The following is a 19,557-nucleotide window of genomic DNA, read 5'->3' on the forward strand; positions in this document are numbered from 1 at the left end:
TCATAGAAAAATATTAGGATTAACGCGGTAACAATTTGACGGTAAATCAGGTTAAACGGTAAAATTAGAGTACTTAGGGGCATATTAGTAATTTTAGGCATAAAGTCAAATTAAAAATAATTTAATTAACTCAATGAAGGAGAAAAGGTCTATTAGAAAAAAATATGAGTGTAAAATGGTGAAGTAATAATACTAGTGGTAAAAGCGCCACTAAAAGCCTAAAGAAAACTAGAAAAAAAACGAAGTTATGTATAGAAAGGGTAAAATTAAAAATGTACAAAAATTCCATGAACAAATGGTAAAAATATGTGACAAGGCTGAGATATTTTAAGAAAGGGTCGGACATAAATTTTATTTAAAAAGAAGGACAGAGAAGTCCCTTAGAGCTAAAGTTTATTGAGATGTGCCGCAGAAAAAAGAACTATAAACCCCAAGGTGCTAGAGGTTGTTTGGAGGCGAGTATTTACCCACTGATTGCTAAAACTATGTTTCCCCTTTGTGCGTATATTATGGCATAAAGCTTTGCGACGATTGCCTGTTGTCACAGACTGGTGGTATGCTTAACCACATCGAGACATATACACGGACAGACGCAATTGGGAAACTATATCTAGGACTAGTTCCTAGGTAATGTCGGTTGCGGGTAGTCAACCGACGCATGAGCTCATGGCCTGCATAGGACCAGGCATGCATCATATTTGGTTGCTGCATTCTCTATATTTGTGATTGCTTACTTGTACCTATGTTTGTATTTTGTCTCTGCTTCTTGTATTCTGTGATTGATTACTATTCTGCTATATACTTGTGCTTGTACTTATTTGTGTGACTTACCGACCTAACTGCGCGAAGTCTTAGACTTAGGCTGCGGAACCCCTTAGGTTTTCTTGTGTAGTACCCTGCTGGAACCTTAGGTTCTCACCCTTTACTTTCCCATTCCGCAGATGCAAACCGGCAAGATCTTCTTTGAGTTTCCAGTCTTGGGACTAGCAAGCAGCAGTAGCATTACCGGAGGGTCAAAGCGACTTCTTTTACTTTCACACAGCACTTCCGTATTTCTTTAGTTACCAAGGATCGATGACCAACAGTAGTTATAATAGTAGCAGTGGTAGTAGTTGTCTTTGCCTTCGGTTTATATAGACTTTTAGAGGGTTAAGTGATTTGTAAATACCTATATAAACAAGTTAGAATGGGTCCCAGACTACAGTGACTCTTGTGAGTCAAGGCCTGTTAGTATAAATACGGAGTCTGTAAATATTTTCATGAATAAGCAACGACGTAAGTTGGTGTGAATTATGATGTACTAAATGAGCCTTCGAGCATATATGTATGATATTTCTATGCTTCATGTAGATATTATCTATTTAACTATTATCTATTTTCTTATATCTATATATCTGACATGCGATCTCGATTAGCGCTACAGGCTCATATGTATATATTTAATATAAAGTCTAGAGTTTCTAGGAAAAGCCGTATAGTAGCGCCTAGTGGCTAGCATTGGTCATAACGTGCTAGAAGTTAGGTCGTTACAGTGGTGAACCGATATGAGAGTGAGAAAGCAGGGAGGGGTGGCATTGTGCCTCTGTTTGTTCGAGTAAGAGTAAGGGAACTTGGGAGGTGGGTGAGGTGGGTTACTGAACACTTAAGACTAAGAATGTGAGTGTACGACAAAATGATAAGAATTTTTTTGTTATTTTCGAAATATGGAGGTGTCTTCAATTAGGTTTTCTACCTTAGTTATGAGAATATTCATCTTTTTAACGAAATTTTCTATTATTTCAAACGTTTTTGTCATAGTATAGACTAAAGTGAAAAAAATATTATATAGTATAAAAACTCAATTCTAAAAAAAAAACTTTAAAGAATTAAGTAAAAATTTAGTAAAATTATAGATCTACAAATAATTAAATGTACAAAATATTACATCAAAATATATTCTTTAATTTTTTTTTAAAAATATATATTAATTTTTTCATATTTTTTAGTTTTTAGAGACTTATTTATCATTAAAGTCATACCAAAATTTGGAAGCTTAATTATAAGACTCTAGATTTTTAAAAATTAAATAATATGTTATTTATGGTTTATTATATTTATTTAAGATTATATTTTTAAAAATTTTTATATTAATTGAGTATTTTCTTCTTTATGATTCAAAGCTTTTGTAATTGAGAAACGCTAAGGATTTTATAAGCTTTAATTTGAATATTTAGATTTTGAACTTTATTTTATGAATAAAAAAAAATTAGTTTGATAACCTCTCATTCTTAAATTAGAGTATTTATTAAAAAATAATAGTATTTTTATTGATAATTATTGTTGGATTAAAATTGATTTTTAATTACTATATTATTCTTAGTTTTATTAAAATTACAAAATTACCCTTATATATAAATTTACCCTAACCTGAACACACAACACACTCACCCTTCACTCACTGACCCTAGTCGCCACTCTCACTCCCTCAACACACCCACACACACAGAGAACAGAGAGGGGAAAAGAGAAGAGAGAGGAGAAGAAGAAGAGAAGAGAAAGGAGAGGGAGACGGCGTGGTGGGCGTCACTGCCACCATCGCCTCCACTGTGCCGTCAATAGGAGAGAGTTCACAGAGAGATCTCGCATTGAGGGAAGAGGAGCTGTCGAGCCACGCGTCGCCATCGTCCTTGCGTCGCCGTTGTTACCGCCGAGGAGGTAGAAGACGCTGAGAAAGAAGGGCACGACCTAGTGACAGGGAGGGAGGACTGCTGCCATTTTGCCTTGTCGCCATCAAGCTCCTTCATCTCGTCGTCACCGTCACGTCTGTCGTCACCGATGGGTGAGTCTGCCGTTGAGCTGGTCACCGGAAAGAGAGAAGGTGACGGTGGGGGTATTGTCGCTACGGTTATCGTTGTTGTGGAAGGAGGTTGCTGCTAAGCTGCATGCGGCTGTTGGAGCTACACCGTTGTCGTCGCCGTTACTGGGGATCCTCGGAGTCAGCTGCCAAAGCTGCGGTTGCTCTGTTCTTAATTTTTGTAATACAGTAAATGTCTCTACTCCGAAAACCCTTTTAGTCATTGTTTCGTTATATATTGTTGAAGTTTCTGCGGCGTTATTGCGATAGGGTTGAGTTGCGATTCTTGCATGCCGCGTTTGGAGTTGCTGTTGTTGTTGCAGAAGCGGTATGAAGTTGCGGTTGTGGTTGTCGCTGTTGTGGGCCGAGAAAAAGGGTTTTGCTGCGTTTATTAATTACCGAGATTGACAATCGAGGTGGGGGACTTTTTTTTAAAACTATTTTATTATAAAAAATTGTTAAAAATCGATATTGTCATGAAAAATATATTTTTATGATTTCGTAAGTCTTATGGATTAAATTGACCTATTTTGGATGAAATGCGTTGTTTGCTTAATGGATATATTGATTATTTGAGAAGGTTGTATAATCTGGTTAATTGATTGATTTTTGTTGAGTTGATGATTGTTGAATTGGTCTCTTAATTTACCGAAATTGATTGGTTGTTGAGATTTTGTTATGTTGATTCTTTGATTTGGCGTTGGATTGAAATTGGTTTGATAACGTGTGTTTTTGTAAGTTGATTAGAAAGTATCAAATGCTGGAAATCCTAAATGAAATTGATTTTCTTGATTTATTGGAAGTGAAGTGACTTTTGAAAATGATTGAGATTTGGGAATGAGTTGATATTGAAATTGGATTGAATTTTAAAATGATTTTATATGTGAAAATGGTTTGACATTAAAAATGATTTAGTTTTGAACTTATTGGAAAGGATTGAGAAAAGGTTTTGTTAGGATCCTTGAAGGGGGACAAAAGTCTGAGTTTTAGAAGGGATGCTGCCAAAATTTTATGAGAAATTGAAAGTTTTATTTTGGTTAAATTGATTAAAGAACTATTTTATTTTATTTTGATTTAACTAAAGGAAGGAGTACGTATTGAGGCGTTTTAACGAATTTTTAAGTATTATTGAAAAATAAGCAACTATGTTTCAATTAGGATTTATAATTGAAAATTTAAAATGGTTTTAAAACTTTTGGTAACAGCTTTTTAAAACTTAAAGTGAAGTTAAAGTTAGTTTTGAAAAAATCGGTTCTAAAAACTTGTTTTCAAACGAAAGTGAGTTTTACTCAATTAAATCTAATTTAAGAGTTATGTTTTTGGGGATTTCAAATGGATCTGAAGGGACGAATTATTGAAGTCTGTTAAACGATTTTTTTTAATCTTTTGAAAGGAGTTAAATTTGAAATGATTTTAAAGTTAGCTCGAGGATTTTGGTTAAGTGAGAAATGAGTTTTATGAAAGAAAAACTGGTTTTAAGCGAGATTGTTTTGAAGATTTTGGAAAAATGTCATAAAGAAGTGGTATTGGTTTTAAAAGTAAAGGATTTGAGAAAAATGTATTGAATGGTGTGTTGTAAGAAAAGTGGGAATGTTTTGAACTTCAGAATGAGATTGAAATCGGTTTAAGGAGTATTCTTGTGATTGAAAAGTATGGTAAACACTATATCCCAAAAGTGTGTTGGGCAGTATATCCCTGATGGATGGTGATTGTGATAATGATGAGGTTTTAATTGAGAAATGATAATATTAAGTTACGATTTTGCTTATGATCTTGACTATGCTTGATTTTGATTATGTTATAGATGAATTTGATGAAGATAATGGTTATGATTGAAAAGTGTGTCGGGCACTATATCCCTAGAGTGTGACATGCATTATATCCAGGTTCTGTATTCTCTTGGTGTGTGAAATGTGCCGAGTATTATATTCCAAGAGTGTGTTGGACACTATATTCCAAAAGTGTGTTGGGTATTATATCCCTAAAATGTGCCGGGCACTATATCCCAAGAGTGTGTCAGACACTATATTCCAAGTCATACAAGAGAGAAGATATTCGAGTTAGCTATCGGAGGTGTCAAGTTTTGGCAATATAACCGACGTATGAGCTCATGACCAATAGGATAGGCATGCATCATACTGCATTTATTTGCTATTGTTTGGTTGTGCTTAAGTGTTTTGGTTGCCTATCTGATGAATTCTGTCTAACTGTTAATTGTGGTACTTACTATAACTGTTTTCGGATTGTGTTTATGTTGTATTATTTGTGTCTGTGATTGGTTCTGTCTTGAGACTAAGTATTGGTGAATGAATTGATGCTTTCAATAATAGTGTGGTTGATATTATTTGGGTCGAAGGCCCTGATTTGGTTTTATTGGGCCAGAGGCCGTGGTTGGTTTTATGTGGACCAGAGACCGGAGTTAGTTTTATTTAGGCTAGAGGCCATGGTTGGTAAGATGGGTACGAATTGATTATGTTATGGGATATTATTTGAGTTTTGAAATTTTTTTAAATCGAATAGTGAAAATTCTGGATGATTATTTGTTATGATCTTTGAAAAAAATTCATAAGACGAACGATGATTATTGCTTTTGAAATTCATTCTTTTTATACACATCCTCTTATGACAATTTTTAAACCCTCTATTGAGAACCTGGAAAAACGATGTTCTCACTCCTTACAGACTTCTCTTTTCAGGACGGACGAGAAAGCTTACGGAATTTTAATTTGCTGAATTCTTAGCTATGCTGTTTCTGTTTATATACATATGTTATGCATTTCCCTCGCTTTTATTATTATATTCTTGTAAGAGGGATAGGAGTCGTGATTGTAATAATATGTATGTATATAATATTTGTAAGCTACTTGTGTAAGAAGTGTTTGTATATCTATATATGCATATTTGTTTTCAAGAAAAAGAACTTTCAATTTTTCAAAGAAAATAGCGATACGATTTCGAATCAAAGGCTCTATTTTATTATTGAGAAATAAGAATATTGAAGTCATCATAATATTCTTGCTATCAGAATGACGCAATCAAAAGCGTAATATTTCAGTAGCAAAGATATTACACTAGTTTACTTTTATTTCTTTTTTCCGTGTATATTTGGCATGGAAGATACTAGCTATTTTTTTTATTATGAAAGTAAAAATAGTGATATACTTTAATATTATAATTTTTTGTATTTTTTAAAATTATGAAAAATGCACAAATCCGAGGACCCAAATTTTGTAATTCAAATTTTTTAATTTTTTTAACACAAATCGAATGGTCTAATTTGTGTACCTCTCATAAATTAAACCGTCCAATTTATATAGTTCTTCTCATAAATTAAACCGTCCAATTTATATAGTTCCAAAAATCAGACGGTTCGATTTTCTATACCTCTAATAATCGCTCTAATTAAACAGTTTTGTTTTTAAAAATAAAACTCCAAAAAAAACACCGTTTCACTCCAATATCAAAAATATATCAAAAATAAAAAATTACGAAAATACCAGCAACATACTAACATCGAACAAATTTGCTGTCACGACTCACGAGTCTATTTTAGCGCTCTGTGGTTTCTGTACGTACTTATGACAAATTAAACCAACACAGAAGTTCGTCAAAAGTAAATACCAAACACACCGGAAAAAAAGAAAGAAACAAAACACAATATGGATACCATAAAGCACAGAACGGTGGAAGTCAACGGCATAAAGATGCACGTGGCGGAGAAAGGAGAAGGCCCGGTGGTTCTTTTCCTGCACGGCTTCCCGGAGCTGTGGTACTCGTGGCGCCACCAGATATTGGGCCTCAGCTCCCTAGGCTACCGCACTATAGCCCCAGACCTGCGGGGCTATGGTGATACGGAAGCACCGGGGTCGGTGACGAGCTACACGTGCTTCCACCTGGTGGGTGATGTGATAGCTCTGATTGATTCTCTTGGCGTAGAGAAAGTGTTTGTGGTCGGACATGATTGGGGGGCCATCATCGGTTGGTACCTCTGCTTGTTCCGACCGGACAGAGTTAAGGCTTATGTTTGCCTCAGTGTCCCTTTCCGACCGTTTCTTGGAAGAGACCCAAAAATCAAGACGGTTGACGGTTTCCGGGCCGCATGTGGAGATGATTTTTACATATGCAGGTTCCAGGTAATATACATGAGATGATGATTTTATTAATTTTAAATCTAAGAAGAGTAAATTGCATTGTTTATCACTGATATTTTTAATATTATTTCTAACTTCTAAATTATTGCAAGTTTGCATATATATTTGGAAAACATCTAGAAATCAATTTTTTTAACCTACAATTAATTTTTTTTTTTTTTTACTTCTCTCTGCAATAACAAGTACAACTCAGATCCTTTAATTTTTTTATTTTTATTTTATTCGTCGGTTATTTGTTTAAAGAAAATGTAGAACACATGTTCACTTAAATATTTGATAATTATTAAGGGATTTGAATCCTCTAAATTTTGAATTTAATTTTAGAGGATCAAATATAATCTATTACTATTTATTTTATGGAAGTCACTTAGATAAAGACGCCTAAAACGCCTAAAACGTCTTTTTTTAAAGATATTTTTTAATAATTAAAATGTTCTTATTTTATATATATATATATTAATTTTAAAAATATATATATATTAATTTTAAAAATTCTAAATCCTAATCCTACGATAGAAAAATAAAAGATTAAAATTTAGGATTCTCAAAATTAATATATATAATAGAAGTATTTTAGTTATTTTCTATAATAGGGTATTGTAGTCATTTTCTATAAAAAAAATATTAATTTAGACCAGTTCAAGATTTGATTCATTATTTTTTTGGTCAAATTAAATGTGTTAAATTTTAATTATTAAAAAATATTTAAAAAAAAAGACGTTTCAAACGTCTTTATCTGAGTGACTCCCTTATTTTATAGATGAATCAAAATCGAAAATACATGAGAAAAAAAATATTTAATAATAAAATATTTTATTTTATCCTCTAAAATAAAAATCTAAAATTTAAAAGATTCAAATTTATTAAGAGGACTTAAATTTAAAGTAGACAAAAAAAAATAAAGAAGATAATAGGAACATAATAAGGATAGTAAGAAACCTCGTTAGATTATTATAAGAAGGTTTAATTAATTTATTATTTTTTATAATTTTATTAAATTTATAATTAAATTTTTATATTTTTTTAATTAATTTTTTATAATTTTTAATTTTATAATTAAATTTTTAATTATAAATACTTTTAATTTATAAACAAATATATAATAAATTCTAATATTTTTATATTATAAAAAACTAATTAAAAAATTAAAAAATAAATATAAAAATTTAATTAAAAAATTAATAAAATTATATAAAAATCAATAAAATAATTAAACCATATAACAATTAACTAGACGTGAATGGATTGAAGTCTCTACTAAAAAGTAAATCAAACTAGCCCACCAACGTAAATTATGGAACATCCAGATTTTTTTATGATTTATATATTTATTTTGCCTCCTCAATTTGTCAGAAGAGCGGTGCCGCTTGTTTTTAAATACTGCTGCATGTGCATTTTTTTTTATATTCATATTATCAATAAATATATTTTTAGCCAAACATAAATTTATTATGAATAAAAATATGAATGGTTTATAAATGTTATGTAGTTTTACATATGTTTTTTCTTTTAATGAACATCGGGACAGAAACGTCCAAAAAATAAGAAAACTAAATAAAAATTACTCTAAAAAGAGTCATACCTATAGAATTAGCATGAAAAGCTAAGAAAATACAAAAAGGTAGATTGAAAAAAATATAATAGTCAAATGAGAGATTATGACTAAAATGAGATAACCTATCAGCACAAGTATTTACTTTCTGAAATTGGTGATGAATATTCCAGCAAGTAAACCTGTTGCATCTGTTTTTGATAGGTTTAAATAAAATATGAAAACATACAATTTTATAAATTATTAATTTAAATTATATCTATTTAAATTTTAAATTACAAACTAATATAAATTTTATAATTTAAAAATCTAATTATTTAAATAAAATTAAATTGATTAAAAATAAAAATATATTAATACAATTTAAATCGTATTAAAACATAAACAAATTTGCTGAGTCCATAAACAAATTTTACGTAAATAAATAAGTTTAGTTAATGTGATAGGTGAATTTTGTAGAAACTTTATGAAAACACGATAAAAAAATTAAATCCTAAAAAATAACATGATTTTTTTTAGAATTAATTTTTTTATATTTTATAATAGAAATAAAAATCTGATTAACATTGAGCTGGTCCAATATTTTAGATAATTTTATTTTTTTAGTGTAATTCGAATTGGATCCCTTATAATTCGAATGAGTGTAATTCGAACTACCCTGGGTCAACCTACATGCATAATTCGAATCAGGTAAGTTCGAATTACGTATCAATTTTGGCTGCATATTTATTACTATTGGTTTGTAATTCGAATTAGTTTGATTCGAATTATATAAAAACACGCTTCTGGTTGATCCATGTTACATTTTTTGCTTTGGTTGTTGAATCATGTAATTTCTCCTCAATTCTGATTTAATAGTGTGATTTGCCCTTATTATTTAAAAAACTCTCTTCCTCACTTGCCATTATAAAATACTTCTCTTCAATAGTTTGAATCTCACTCATATATATATATAATTTTTCTCTCCATAAACCGTGATATCCTCATAAACCGTGGTGACCGGCCACAGTTTCTACCAAACTTTTCTATGCATATTCTGTGGTAAGCAACTACGGTTTATTCTCAATATTTCCTACAAATAAACTATGTTTACCTTCCACGGTTTACGTTTAAATTGAAAACTGTGGTTACCTATCACAGTTTACATAATAATAAAACAGGACATTCATGTAAACGAATGGCAAATATTGTAAGAATCTTTTCAAATATTTTATTTGAATAAAATGTCATAAAAAATACTTGTGAGTTATTTTATTCCTCGTTTTTACCAATAAGTTTTCATTAATGTAACGTTACTATTTGTTTTCAGTCATACTCTATTAATATTACTCTAATCAATCATAGAGATTAGAGAGAATAAATAACAACAACAACAATAAAGCCTGGTCCCACTAAGTGGGGTCAGCTACATGAATCAAACGACGCCATTGTGCTCTGTCATGTATCATGTCTACAGAGAGACCGTTTACATGTAGATCTCGTTTGACCACTTCATGGATGGTCTTCTTAGGTCTTCCTCTGCCTTTCGCCCTTTATCCATCTTCCATCTCATCCACCCTCCTGACTGGATGTTCTATCGGTCTTCTTCTCACATGTCCAAACCACATGAGACGCGATTCAACCATCTTTTCCACAATGGGTGCTACTCCAACCCTCTCCCTTATATCTTCATTCCTTATTTTATCCAATCGCATATGACCACTCATCCATCTCAACATCTTCATCTCTGCCACACTCAGCTTATGTTCGTGCTCTCCTTTAGCAGCCCAACACTCCGTATCATACAGCATAGCCGGTCTTATAGCGGTGCGATAGAATTTATCTTTAAGTTTTAAAGGCACTTTTTTGTCGCATATAAAACCAGATGCACTCCGCCATTTTGACCAACCTGCTTGGATCCTATGATTTACATCATGTTCAATCTCTCCATTATCTTGTATGATGCACCCAAGATACTTAAAACTTTTAACTTTTCGTAGGATGTTTTCTCCAATCTTCACCTCTATATTGGGGTTTTTCCTTCTCAGACTGAACTTACATTCCATATATTCCGTCTTGCTACGGCTTATGCGCAGACCATACACTTCTAGAGCTTCTCTCCATAACTCCAACTTCTTATTTAGGTCTTCCCTTGACTCTCCCATAAGGACGATATCATCGGCAAAAAGCATGCACCATGGCACAGGCTCTTGGATATGCTCTGTGAGTACTTCCAAGACTAGTGTGAAAAGGTATGGACTTAAGGATGATCCCTGGTGTAATCCTATACCAATAGGGAATTCCTCTGTCACACCACCTTGAGTCTTCACACTAGTTGTGGCCCCATCATACATGTCTTTAATTGCTCGAATATATGTGATCCTTACTCTCCTCTTTTCTAAAACCTTCCATAAGACCTCCCTTGGTACCCTATCATATGCTTTTTCCAAATCAATAAACACCATATGTAGATCCCTTTTATTACTACGATACCTCTCCATCATCGTTCTTAATAGGTATATCGCTTCAGTGGTAGATCTGCCTGGCATAAATCCAAATTGGTTCTCTGTTATTTGTGTCTCTTTTCTCAACCTCCGTTCTATCACCATTTCCCATAACTTCATAGTATGACTCATAAGCTTAATCCCTCTATAGTTTTCGTAACTTTGTATATCCCCCTTATTCTTGTAGATAGGTACCAAGGTGCTCTTTCTCCACTCATCAGGCATCTTCTTTGACCTTAAAATCTCATTAAAAAGCATGGTTAACCAGTTGATACCTTTTTCTCCAAGACCCTTCCAAACCTCAATCGGAATATTATCAGGTCCTACTGCCCTGCCATTTTTCATCTGCTTTAGAGCCTCTTTTACCTTGAAGTCTCGAATCCTTCGATAGTAGTCAAAGTTTTGATCTTCTTCCCTTGTGCATAATCGACCAAGGTTCGGAAGAGTCTTTTGTCCCTCATTAAATAACTCGTAGAAGTAGCTCTTCTACCTTTCATTAATCTTCTCCTCTTGAGCCAATACCTCTCCATCCTTATCCTTTATGCACTTAACCTGATCCAAATCTCTCGTTCTTCTTTCCCGACTCTTTGCGATTCTATATATACCTTTTTCTCCTTCTTTCGTGCCCAAAGACTGGTAGAGACCCTCATATGCTCTTGTTCTTGCTTCACTTACAGCCACTTTTGTCTCTTTCTTAGCCGCCTTATATTTTTCCCAATTATCTGCATTGCGGCATAAAGACCACTCTTTAAAGCATTCCCTTTTTATCTTTATCTTTTCTTGTATACTCGCATTCCACCACCAGGACTCCTTGTCTCTTGGTCCTATTCCTTTAGATTCACCAAAATTTTCTTTTGCTGTTCTTCTAATAACTTCTGCCATCTCCCTCTACATCTTTTCCACGCTTCCATTCCCATCCCACTTTGCCTCTTCTCCTACCCGTCTTAGGAAGCTTCTTTGTTCCTCACCTTTCATTCGCCACCACCTTGTCCTTGGGTTCTTCGTATGATGTCTTTTCCTCAACTTTTGCTCAACGCGAAAATCCATGACGAGCACCCTATGTTGTGTTGTCAAACTCTCTCCCGGGATAATTTTACAGTTAATGCAAAATTTCTGGTCGACTCTCCTCAACAAGAAGAAGTCGATTTGAGAGCTTGTCATGCCACTCTTATAGGTTATAAGATGTTCGTCTCTCTTTTTAAAACATGTATTTGCGATGAGAAGATCAAAGGTTGAGGAAAAGTCCAAAATAGTTTTACCCTCGGCATTGATCACCCCGAAACCATGGCCTCCGTGAATACTCCCATATCCAGTCACTTTTCTCCCAACATGGCCATTTAAATCTCCTCCTAAGAAAATCTTATCTCCCAAAGGTATGCCTTGAACCAAACTCTCTAGATTCTCCCAAAACCTTATCTTGTGTTGTTCGTCCGAACCCACTTGCGGTGCATAGGCGCTAATCACATGGAAAGCACCTCCCTCCACCACAAGTTTGATAGAGATGATCCGATCTCCCACCCTCTTGACATTCACTACGTCCTTCTTCCACTGCTTATCCACAATTATTCCAACCCCATTCATATTCTTCACCTTTCCTGTATACCAAAGTTTGAAACCAGAAGTATCCAACTCCCTAACCTTTGCACCAACCCATTTCGTTTCTTGTAGGCACATAATGTTAATCTTCCTCCTTATCATGGTGTCCACCACCTCCATGGACTTTCCTGTTAGAGTGCCTATGTTCCATGTCCCAAATCTCAACCTTCTATCGCTTCGACATTTACCTTTTACCTTGTGAACTAGCTTATTTACCATCGTCCGTTCACGAAAACGCGAGAACCCTTGCTCATTTAACACTACATCCGGGCACCGATGCAGCGGCTCTTGCTTTGACACCGTACTCGAGCCATACGGCGCGTTGCTTCCGGGCAACGACCTAGCTTTTGCGCAATAATGTCTTTGATTCATGTCATGGGGGTTCGGCTATATTTTTATGTTGGTTGCCGAAGACCTAACACAACCCTCCTCCTTTATACGGGTTTGGGACCGGCTATGTACCGCAAGTGTAACATAGGCGGAGTGGGATAAAATAGTTAAAATAGTTACTCAATAGAGGGAATAAATGGATAAAATAATTTAAAATAGTTACTCAAATTAATTTATAAGATTTTAAAATTGGACTCTCAAATTTTAAAATATATAAATTAATCTTTAAAGTTTAATTCATTACTCAATAATAGAAAATACTAACATAGTATTAACTCGTGTGTTAAATGTTTTTGTGTTGCGAGTTTTACAAATCAATTCTTATAATGAGATAGGCGAATTAATTTCGAAAAGAGAACAATAAACAAATCAATCTCTAAAATGAAATGGACAGATCAGTTTCTCAATCACCACAAGCTTCATCTCCTTAGAGACGCTCTTCTTTGCCACAACCGTCATTGTCACCGCCGCCTCTTTCCCATTCCCAACTTCCTTTCTATACTCCTCCATCCCCTTGCTCCTCTTTTTCACTATCGCCTCCGTCCTCTCCTATATTGCTTCCTCCTATCCCTCTTTTACCACGACCATCTTATTTCCCTCTCCACTCTCTGCTTTTCTAAAGGATAGCTTTGCAAATGAGTTATGTTACGTGTACACTAAAATTAGCAACAAAAATTAGTTATCAGTATAAAATATATGCTGGGATACAAATATACATTAAAAATAAATTAAACTATACATATATTTATACACAAATACATTGATAATCGATTTTAATGACTGATTTTAGTGTATAAATAATATTTTTATTTGTAAATTTATTTTAAATATTTGTGGCTTTAACATTTTTTGATTATTTTTTTAATTCAAATAAAAGTTTAAAAGTAGAAATTTATTTGAGGATAAGGGGTAATTATTAATTTATTAGTTAAGTTAACGTGTATGTATCGTATAAATGTAAAAATAAGTTTTAACACATACAATCAATTACGTATTGTTATATAGTAAAAATAATTAATTTTTAAATTTACTACTTAAAAAGATTATTTAAACACATGAATTTGATTAGACAATCATGTGTATCAAAATTAAACTCATTATTAGATGTGAAAAATATTCTACAAAAAATAACCTTTTTTTCCCCTTCTATTTTGTTGAATATTGACCTTACAGGAACCAGGGAAGATGGAATCTGAGTTTGCTCGAGTTGACACAGCTTATCTGTTCAAGAACATACTTACAACTCGCTTAACTGAAGCCCCAATATTTCCAAAGGGAGAGTACGGAAATGGTTTTAATCCAAATCCTCAAGAGACATTGCCCTCTTGGCTCTCAGAACAAGATATTGCTTATTATGTCTCTAAATTTGAGAACACAGGCTTCACTGGAGCTATAAACTACTATAGAAATCTCAACATGTAAGTGTGTTCATCTCCTCTTTATTCTAGTATAATAGTTTAAGATCAGAGCTTCTATAAAAGCAAAAGAATTAGTCATGTATTTATGTTAAATAACAAATTCAATTTTGTTGCAGAAACTGGGAACTAACAGCACCATGGACCGGGGTAGGAATCAGCAATGTGCCAGTGAAGTTCATCATAGGTAGTGTGGATTTGGTGTACAATTTCCCAGGGGTGAAAGAGTATATTCACAACGGTGGTTTCAAGAAAGACGTGCCTAATTTAGAGGAAGTGGTTGTGCAAAACGGAGTGGCTCACTTCAATAATCAAGAAGCAGCAGAGGATGTGAACAACCACATTTACCAGTTTATTAACAAGTTCTAGTCTTGAACCATTCATCTGGTTCATACTTGATGTTTAGACTTTAGATACATTTTCTGATGCTTGCTTGAATAAGTTGTGATTGCCAGTTACGTTTGCATTGGCAACCTCTTTGCTTTTAGCTTCATCTGAACTCTTTTCTTTTTATTTCCTTTTTTTTTTTTTTTTCAATTTCTTGTTGTTGTACTCTTGTTTGACGAGCCAACGCCATAATGGAAACATGTTTTCATCAAGTTGTCTTCAACTATGGACCCTGATGATAGTTGGTATTTTCACAGTATCATCTAGGTTTATGTTATAGTTAGTCGTTGATATTATAAAAACTTAATAGGAACATAAGTAAAGTTTTATATTTATAAGAACTAAATAGATATTTTAAATGCTTTAATTTTATACTATTAATAAAGGGGTAAGATAATTACTTTTATTCACATTTCCTTGAGCTCATTAAGGGTTAATTTTGAGGATTAACCTCGTTATTTCACTATAAGTTTCTCCTATAAATAAAGAGGCAAGAAGCCTATAATAGAAACTAACTTGAGTTAGTCATATAGTTAACTCTCAGTCTCTCACTAGTCCAGTTTAAATAACTCAGTAACTAAAAATGAACTGGATCTCAATTTCACATATTAATCTGACTTATGGAATTAAAAAACATCATAAAAAATAAAATAAAAACAAAAAAACACCTAGAATAGAACAACTACTTTTAGTTGACACTAATTCATTATCAATTAAATTTTTATTATTATTACATGAATAAAGAAAATGCATAATTCGTCGGGTTCAAATGACTGAAATTAATAAATTTTAATAAAAAGCCGCCACCAAGACAGCTTTGATACTTTTATTAAACCAAGATAATTTTATGCAATTGCAAATTACTAAAAAATATTCCTAGCGAATCACTATTTGAAAGACGACCAAGAAACTCTAATAATAAATAATCTTAGAAAGTTTGATATCCTTTAATCAAATGATTTGTCAACCCATATTTCAAAACTTGATTTGGGCACTGAATAGCAAAGTATAAAATGATAAACTTATTGTCTTCATCTGTTCCTAGAGTAAAACCCATTTTTCGCTCTATACCCTTCGATGATTAAAGCAAAATTTGAATATAAAAAGTTTTACTACCTCCGTCACCTAATTCGCCAAAAAAATATGAATGAATGCTTTGTTTTCATGGGTTCCCAAACATGCTCCAAGTTAGTATGTCAACGTTTAGTTACGTCTGAATTCCAAACTCTCAACATCAAAACTTAGTTGATAGTAAGCATACGTTACACTTCAAGAGAGAGGAAGGCGAGAAACAAAAAAATCATCATAAGTTAAGAACGTAAACAACAACTTGAACACTCTTATCACTGTCTATGATATTGGAAAAATATGAATGTCAAAAATAATAGCACAAGTAGAGAAATAGGGATAGAAAGATCATCATATCAAACCCTAAACCCTCTGCTGTTCCTCCTTCCTCTAGCCTTCTCAAACTTCCTTCCCTTTGATCGCACATAAGGCTTGGTGTGGCTGTGTGGCACACCAGGTGCGGGACCAAAGTGCTTCACGGCTTCTCGAGCATTCTTCGGGCCTCTAAGAAGGACCTGCTTCCAAGAATTTTAGATTAAAAATTGACATTCATAAAAGTGATACGTGTTAGATATGCGACAAATTCGACAAAATATAATGACGATTGGCATAGAACAGTATCCACACATACCGTGTTCTGTCCAAGAGGGGCCCTAAGAGCCAACTGATCGAATGTAATGCATTCACCACCAGCCTTCTCTATTCTTGCACGAGCAGTCTCAGTAAACCTGAGTGCGGTAACTTTCAAGGGTGGAACATCATATACACGAATATCATCAGTTATAGTCCCAACCACCACTGCAATCTTACCTTCCTGCATGAATTAATTCGATAATTAAATCAATCCACAATAACACCACAAAAGTACGTATAAAACCAAATAATAATAATAATAATAATAATAATAATAATAATACACACCTTCCCCTTGGTATACTTAATCAGCCTTGACAAAGATAGTGGAGGCTTGTTAACCTTGCTCATGAACAAGCGCTTCAATATTACAGCATTGAAGTTGCTGTTAGTTCTCCTCACAAGGAACCGGTAAAGCTGATCATGTAACAACCACCATCAAAAATAAATCAATGCATTTAACAATATCAAGAAAGTACGAAAACCACAGATCCAAATAATAAATAATATTGTACTAAAGATATAAGAGCAAAATACACTAATATAGCACATAACATCTGGTTCTGAAACTAGTTATCTCCCAAATGCATGACTAACAGCGAAATAATGTAAAGGACTGGCTCCCTCAGTAAAATAAACTGAATGTCTTAATCATCTGATATCAGCATTAGCATGGTATTGGAAAAGGGCATCACAGGGAACCTATTTCTCCTTTACAAGAACAAAATTCTCATCGATAGCTTAGTTAACAGGTTCAAGTAACAACAAAGTGGCTTAGGGTCAGCCAAATATAGTTGAAACACAAGAAACAGACATATTTCGATCATGCAGAAAATCTGCCCTACCATTACCAAAACAATGCATACTACAAAGCGAAGTATTGCAGTTTCACCAAGATTAGAGTTACTGATAAGACATTTTTAAATAACCAGTGTTAAAATGGATTTAAAATTATTTAATCTCTGAAAAGTATGCATGGAACCATACCAATATTGCTTGTGAAAGAGTGTATCAAAAACGATTATTTTACTTTCACATTGCAAATGATACATACAATGAAATAGAGAGCAGAACTAGTTCCCTCAGTACAATAAACCAAATCTCAATCATATAGCTTCAGGTATACATTAGCATGATATAACAAAATGCATCATTGGGAACCTTTTCTCCTCTACAAGGACAACATTTTCATTAACATCCTACCTCAACAAAAAATCAAAGCGCACTTTAGGGATACAAACATAACTAAAACACACAAAAGGACTATAAAAAACATCAGTGCTAAATTGGATTTAAAATCATTCATCACCAATAAAAAAGACATGAGTTTTAGGGCTCAGACAAATGTGTGGAAAGATATATTCCCAGACCTAACGAATTTTCGAAGGTCTCATAATGAGCTGGGATCACATTTATCATCATCGTCACGAAAATAAAACACAATAGCAAATTGAAAATAAAAAATTAACAAAAGATAAAAGGCATATGCGAAAATGAACAGGTAAGTTACCTTGACCAAGAGCTTAAGGTAGATATCATTGGACTTTGGTGCTGTTCTTTTGGTCTTCTTGCTCTTACCTCCAGCCTTCAGATCGATCCCCTGTAAGTGTGTGTTCAATTCAAAATGAAGATTGGGTCAGAAAATGTGACAGATAAAACGGAAAAGAATAAACAAATTGCAGTAGAAGAGAAAGAGAAAGAACCATGGGTGCTTCGGGAGATGGAGGAGCTGCTGCTGCTGCGACTGAAGGATTTAAGATGGAGTTAGGGTTTTCGAGTTGCCTTTTGTGCTCTCTTGATGGAGGGATGAAATGGGCCAGGCTTCACTTTTGGATTCAATTTATTGGGCTATCCTCAAACTAAAGAAAAATGAAAGCATGACCTATTTGTGGTTTTGGGCAAGGGATGGCAACAGGGCTCTGTCCTCCCCGTTCGCAATAGCAAAGAAACGTCAATTCCTTTGATTAAAGTTAAACTAGGTGTTCATAGGTCGGGTGAAATTGAATTTGATGTGATTTAGATTTGGCCTAAAATATATATTGGGCTTATTTGTTAGATCCGAACTCGATTCTAGACCCAATGAAACCTACACATTTTCGGACCACGATTATATAGGATAAAAACCGGGCCGTTAACATTACTTTCTTGTAAGCTAGCATGTAAAAATATACAAATTTTTAAAACTCCAACCATTATTTGACATGGTAAAATTCATTTAGAATTAACAAGAACCAACCATTCCCTAAAATTAAAGCATAACCACAATCAATACTAATATTGTCTAATAACACAAAATATTTAAATCAATACAAATAATATAATATTATACATTAGTCTAAAGTCCTATGCATTTTAAACATAAAACATTAATTTATAGTCTTATAATGACTAATAACACAAAATATTAAGGTTTACAATATTTAAATTCCACATAAGAATAGTCATCATCCATCACCAATAATACAAAATATTAATTGTGTATGATGACCGGACCCGCGGGTCGAGTTCGGGTGACCCGAGCTATGGCCCGGACCTGACCCAAAATAATGATCGGGTCTATTTTTGAGATCCTTACCCGATTCTAGACCTAGTGAAATCACACCAAATTAACCCCTAAAAGGTTCGAGACCGGGTCGAGTCATGAACACCCCTAAATTAAACATATAATTAAGTGGAGACTGGAGAGTGATAATTTTTGTGAAATCTAAATCTATTTAATCATAAAAATATTATTTATAAAATAAAATTAATCATTTAAAATCAGCCACCAACCATCATATATTTTTGTATAAATATATATATAGTTTATTTTATTTTTAATATGTATTTTATATTTTCAATATGTATTCTATACTAATAACTAATTTAATAGTTAATTTTAGTATACACTTAGTATAGATTTATCTATCTATCTATTTTATATATAATAGAAAAATAGTGTATGGTTATATAGGGCTGCGTTTGTTTTCAAAGACAGGATACTGAGATAGGGACACAAAGACACAAAATTGTATTTGTCAGAGGAGATATGGACATAGACAATGTGTCC

The 19,557-nt window shown here is 33.2% G+C and overlaps 2 protein-coding genes, 1 long non-coding RNA gene, 2 other non-coding genes and 1 pseudogene across 6 annotated transcripts; 2 read left to right on the plus strand and 4 right to left on the minus strand.

Moving 5' to 3' along the window:
* The first annotated feature begins 2,416 nt into the window (after positions 1-2,416).
* On the plus strand, positions 2,417-5,750 carry LOC112776368 (uncharacterized). 2 transcript variants are annotated; one of them, XR_011877949.1, is made up of 3 exons: positions 2,417-3,022; positions 3,104-3,249; positions 5,516-5,750. It is a non-coding gene; the product is annotated as an uncharacterized lncRNA (long non-coding RNA). The 2 variants fall into 2 exon arrangements; XR_011877948.1 differs by having other exon boundaries at positions 2,422-3,022; positions 5,530-5,750.
* A 599-nt stretch (positions 5,751-6,349) lies between these two features.
* Positions 6,350-15,019, plus strand: LOC112775404 (epoxide hydrolase 3). Its single transcript, XM_025818990.3, has 3 exons — positions 6,350-6,966; positions 14,179-14,423; positions 14,540-15,019. The coding sequence occupies exons 1-3, from the start codon at positions 6,493-6,495 to the stop codon at positions 14,787-14,789; spliced, it is 969 nt and encodes a 322-aa protein (XP_025674775.1). The 5' UTR covers positions 6,350-6,492; the 3' UTR covers positions 14,790-15,019.
* A 976-nt stretch (positions 15,020-15,995) lies between these two features.
* On the minus strand, positions 15,996-18,461 carry LOC112775405 (large ribosomal subunit protein eL18). The gene is made up of 5 exons (XM_025818991.3): positions 18,212-18,461; positions 18,019-18,108; positions 16,797-16,925; positions 16,507-16,689; positions 15,996-16,390 (listed from the first exon to the last, which is right to left on the minus strand). The coding sequence occupies exons 1-5, from the start codon at positions 18,212-18,214 to the stop codon at positions 16,232-16,234; spliced, it is 564 nt and encodes a 187-aa protein (XP_025674776.1). The 5' UTR covers positions 18,215-18,461; the 3' UTR covers positions 15,996-16,231.
* On the minus strand, positions 17,127-17,210 carry LOC112781815 (small nucleolar RNA snoR53Y). Its single transcript, XR_003192572.1, has one exon. It is a non-coding gene; the product is annotated as a small nucleolar RNA snoR53Y (small nucleolar RNA).
* Positions 17,584-17,669, minus strand: LOC112781816 (small nucleolar RNA snoR53Y; annotated as a pseudogene).
* Positions 17,837-17,940, minus strand: LOC112781814 (small nucleolar RNA snoR69Y). The gene has a single exon (XR_003192571.1). It is a non-coding gene; the product is annotated as a small nucleolar RNA snoR69Y (small nucleolar RNA).
* Positions 18,462-19,557: the final 1,096 nt, after the last annotated feature.

Source organism: Arachis hypogaea, chromosome 19 (assembly GCF_003086295.3).
Source record: "Arachis hypogaea cultivar Tifrunner chromosome 19, arahy.Tifrunner.gnm2.J5K5, whole genome shotgun sequence".
Classification (NCBI taxonomy): Eukaryota; Viridiplantae; Streptophyta; class Magnoliopsida; order Fabales; family Fabaceae; genus Arachis; species Arachis hypogaea.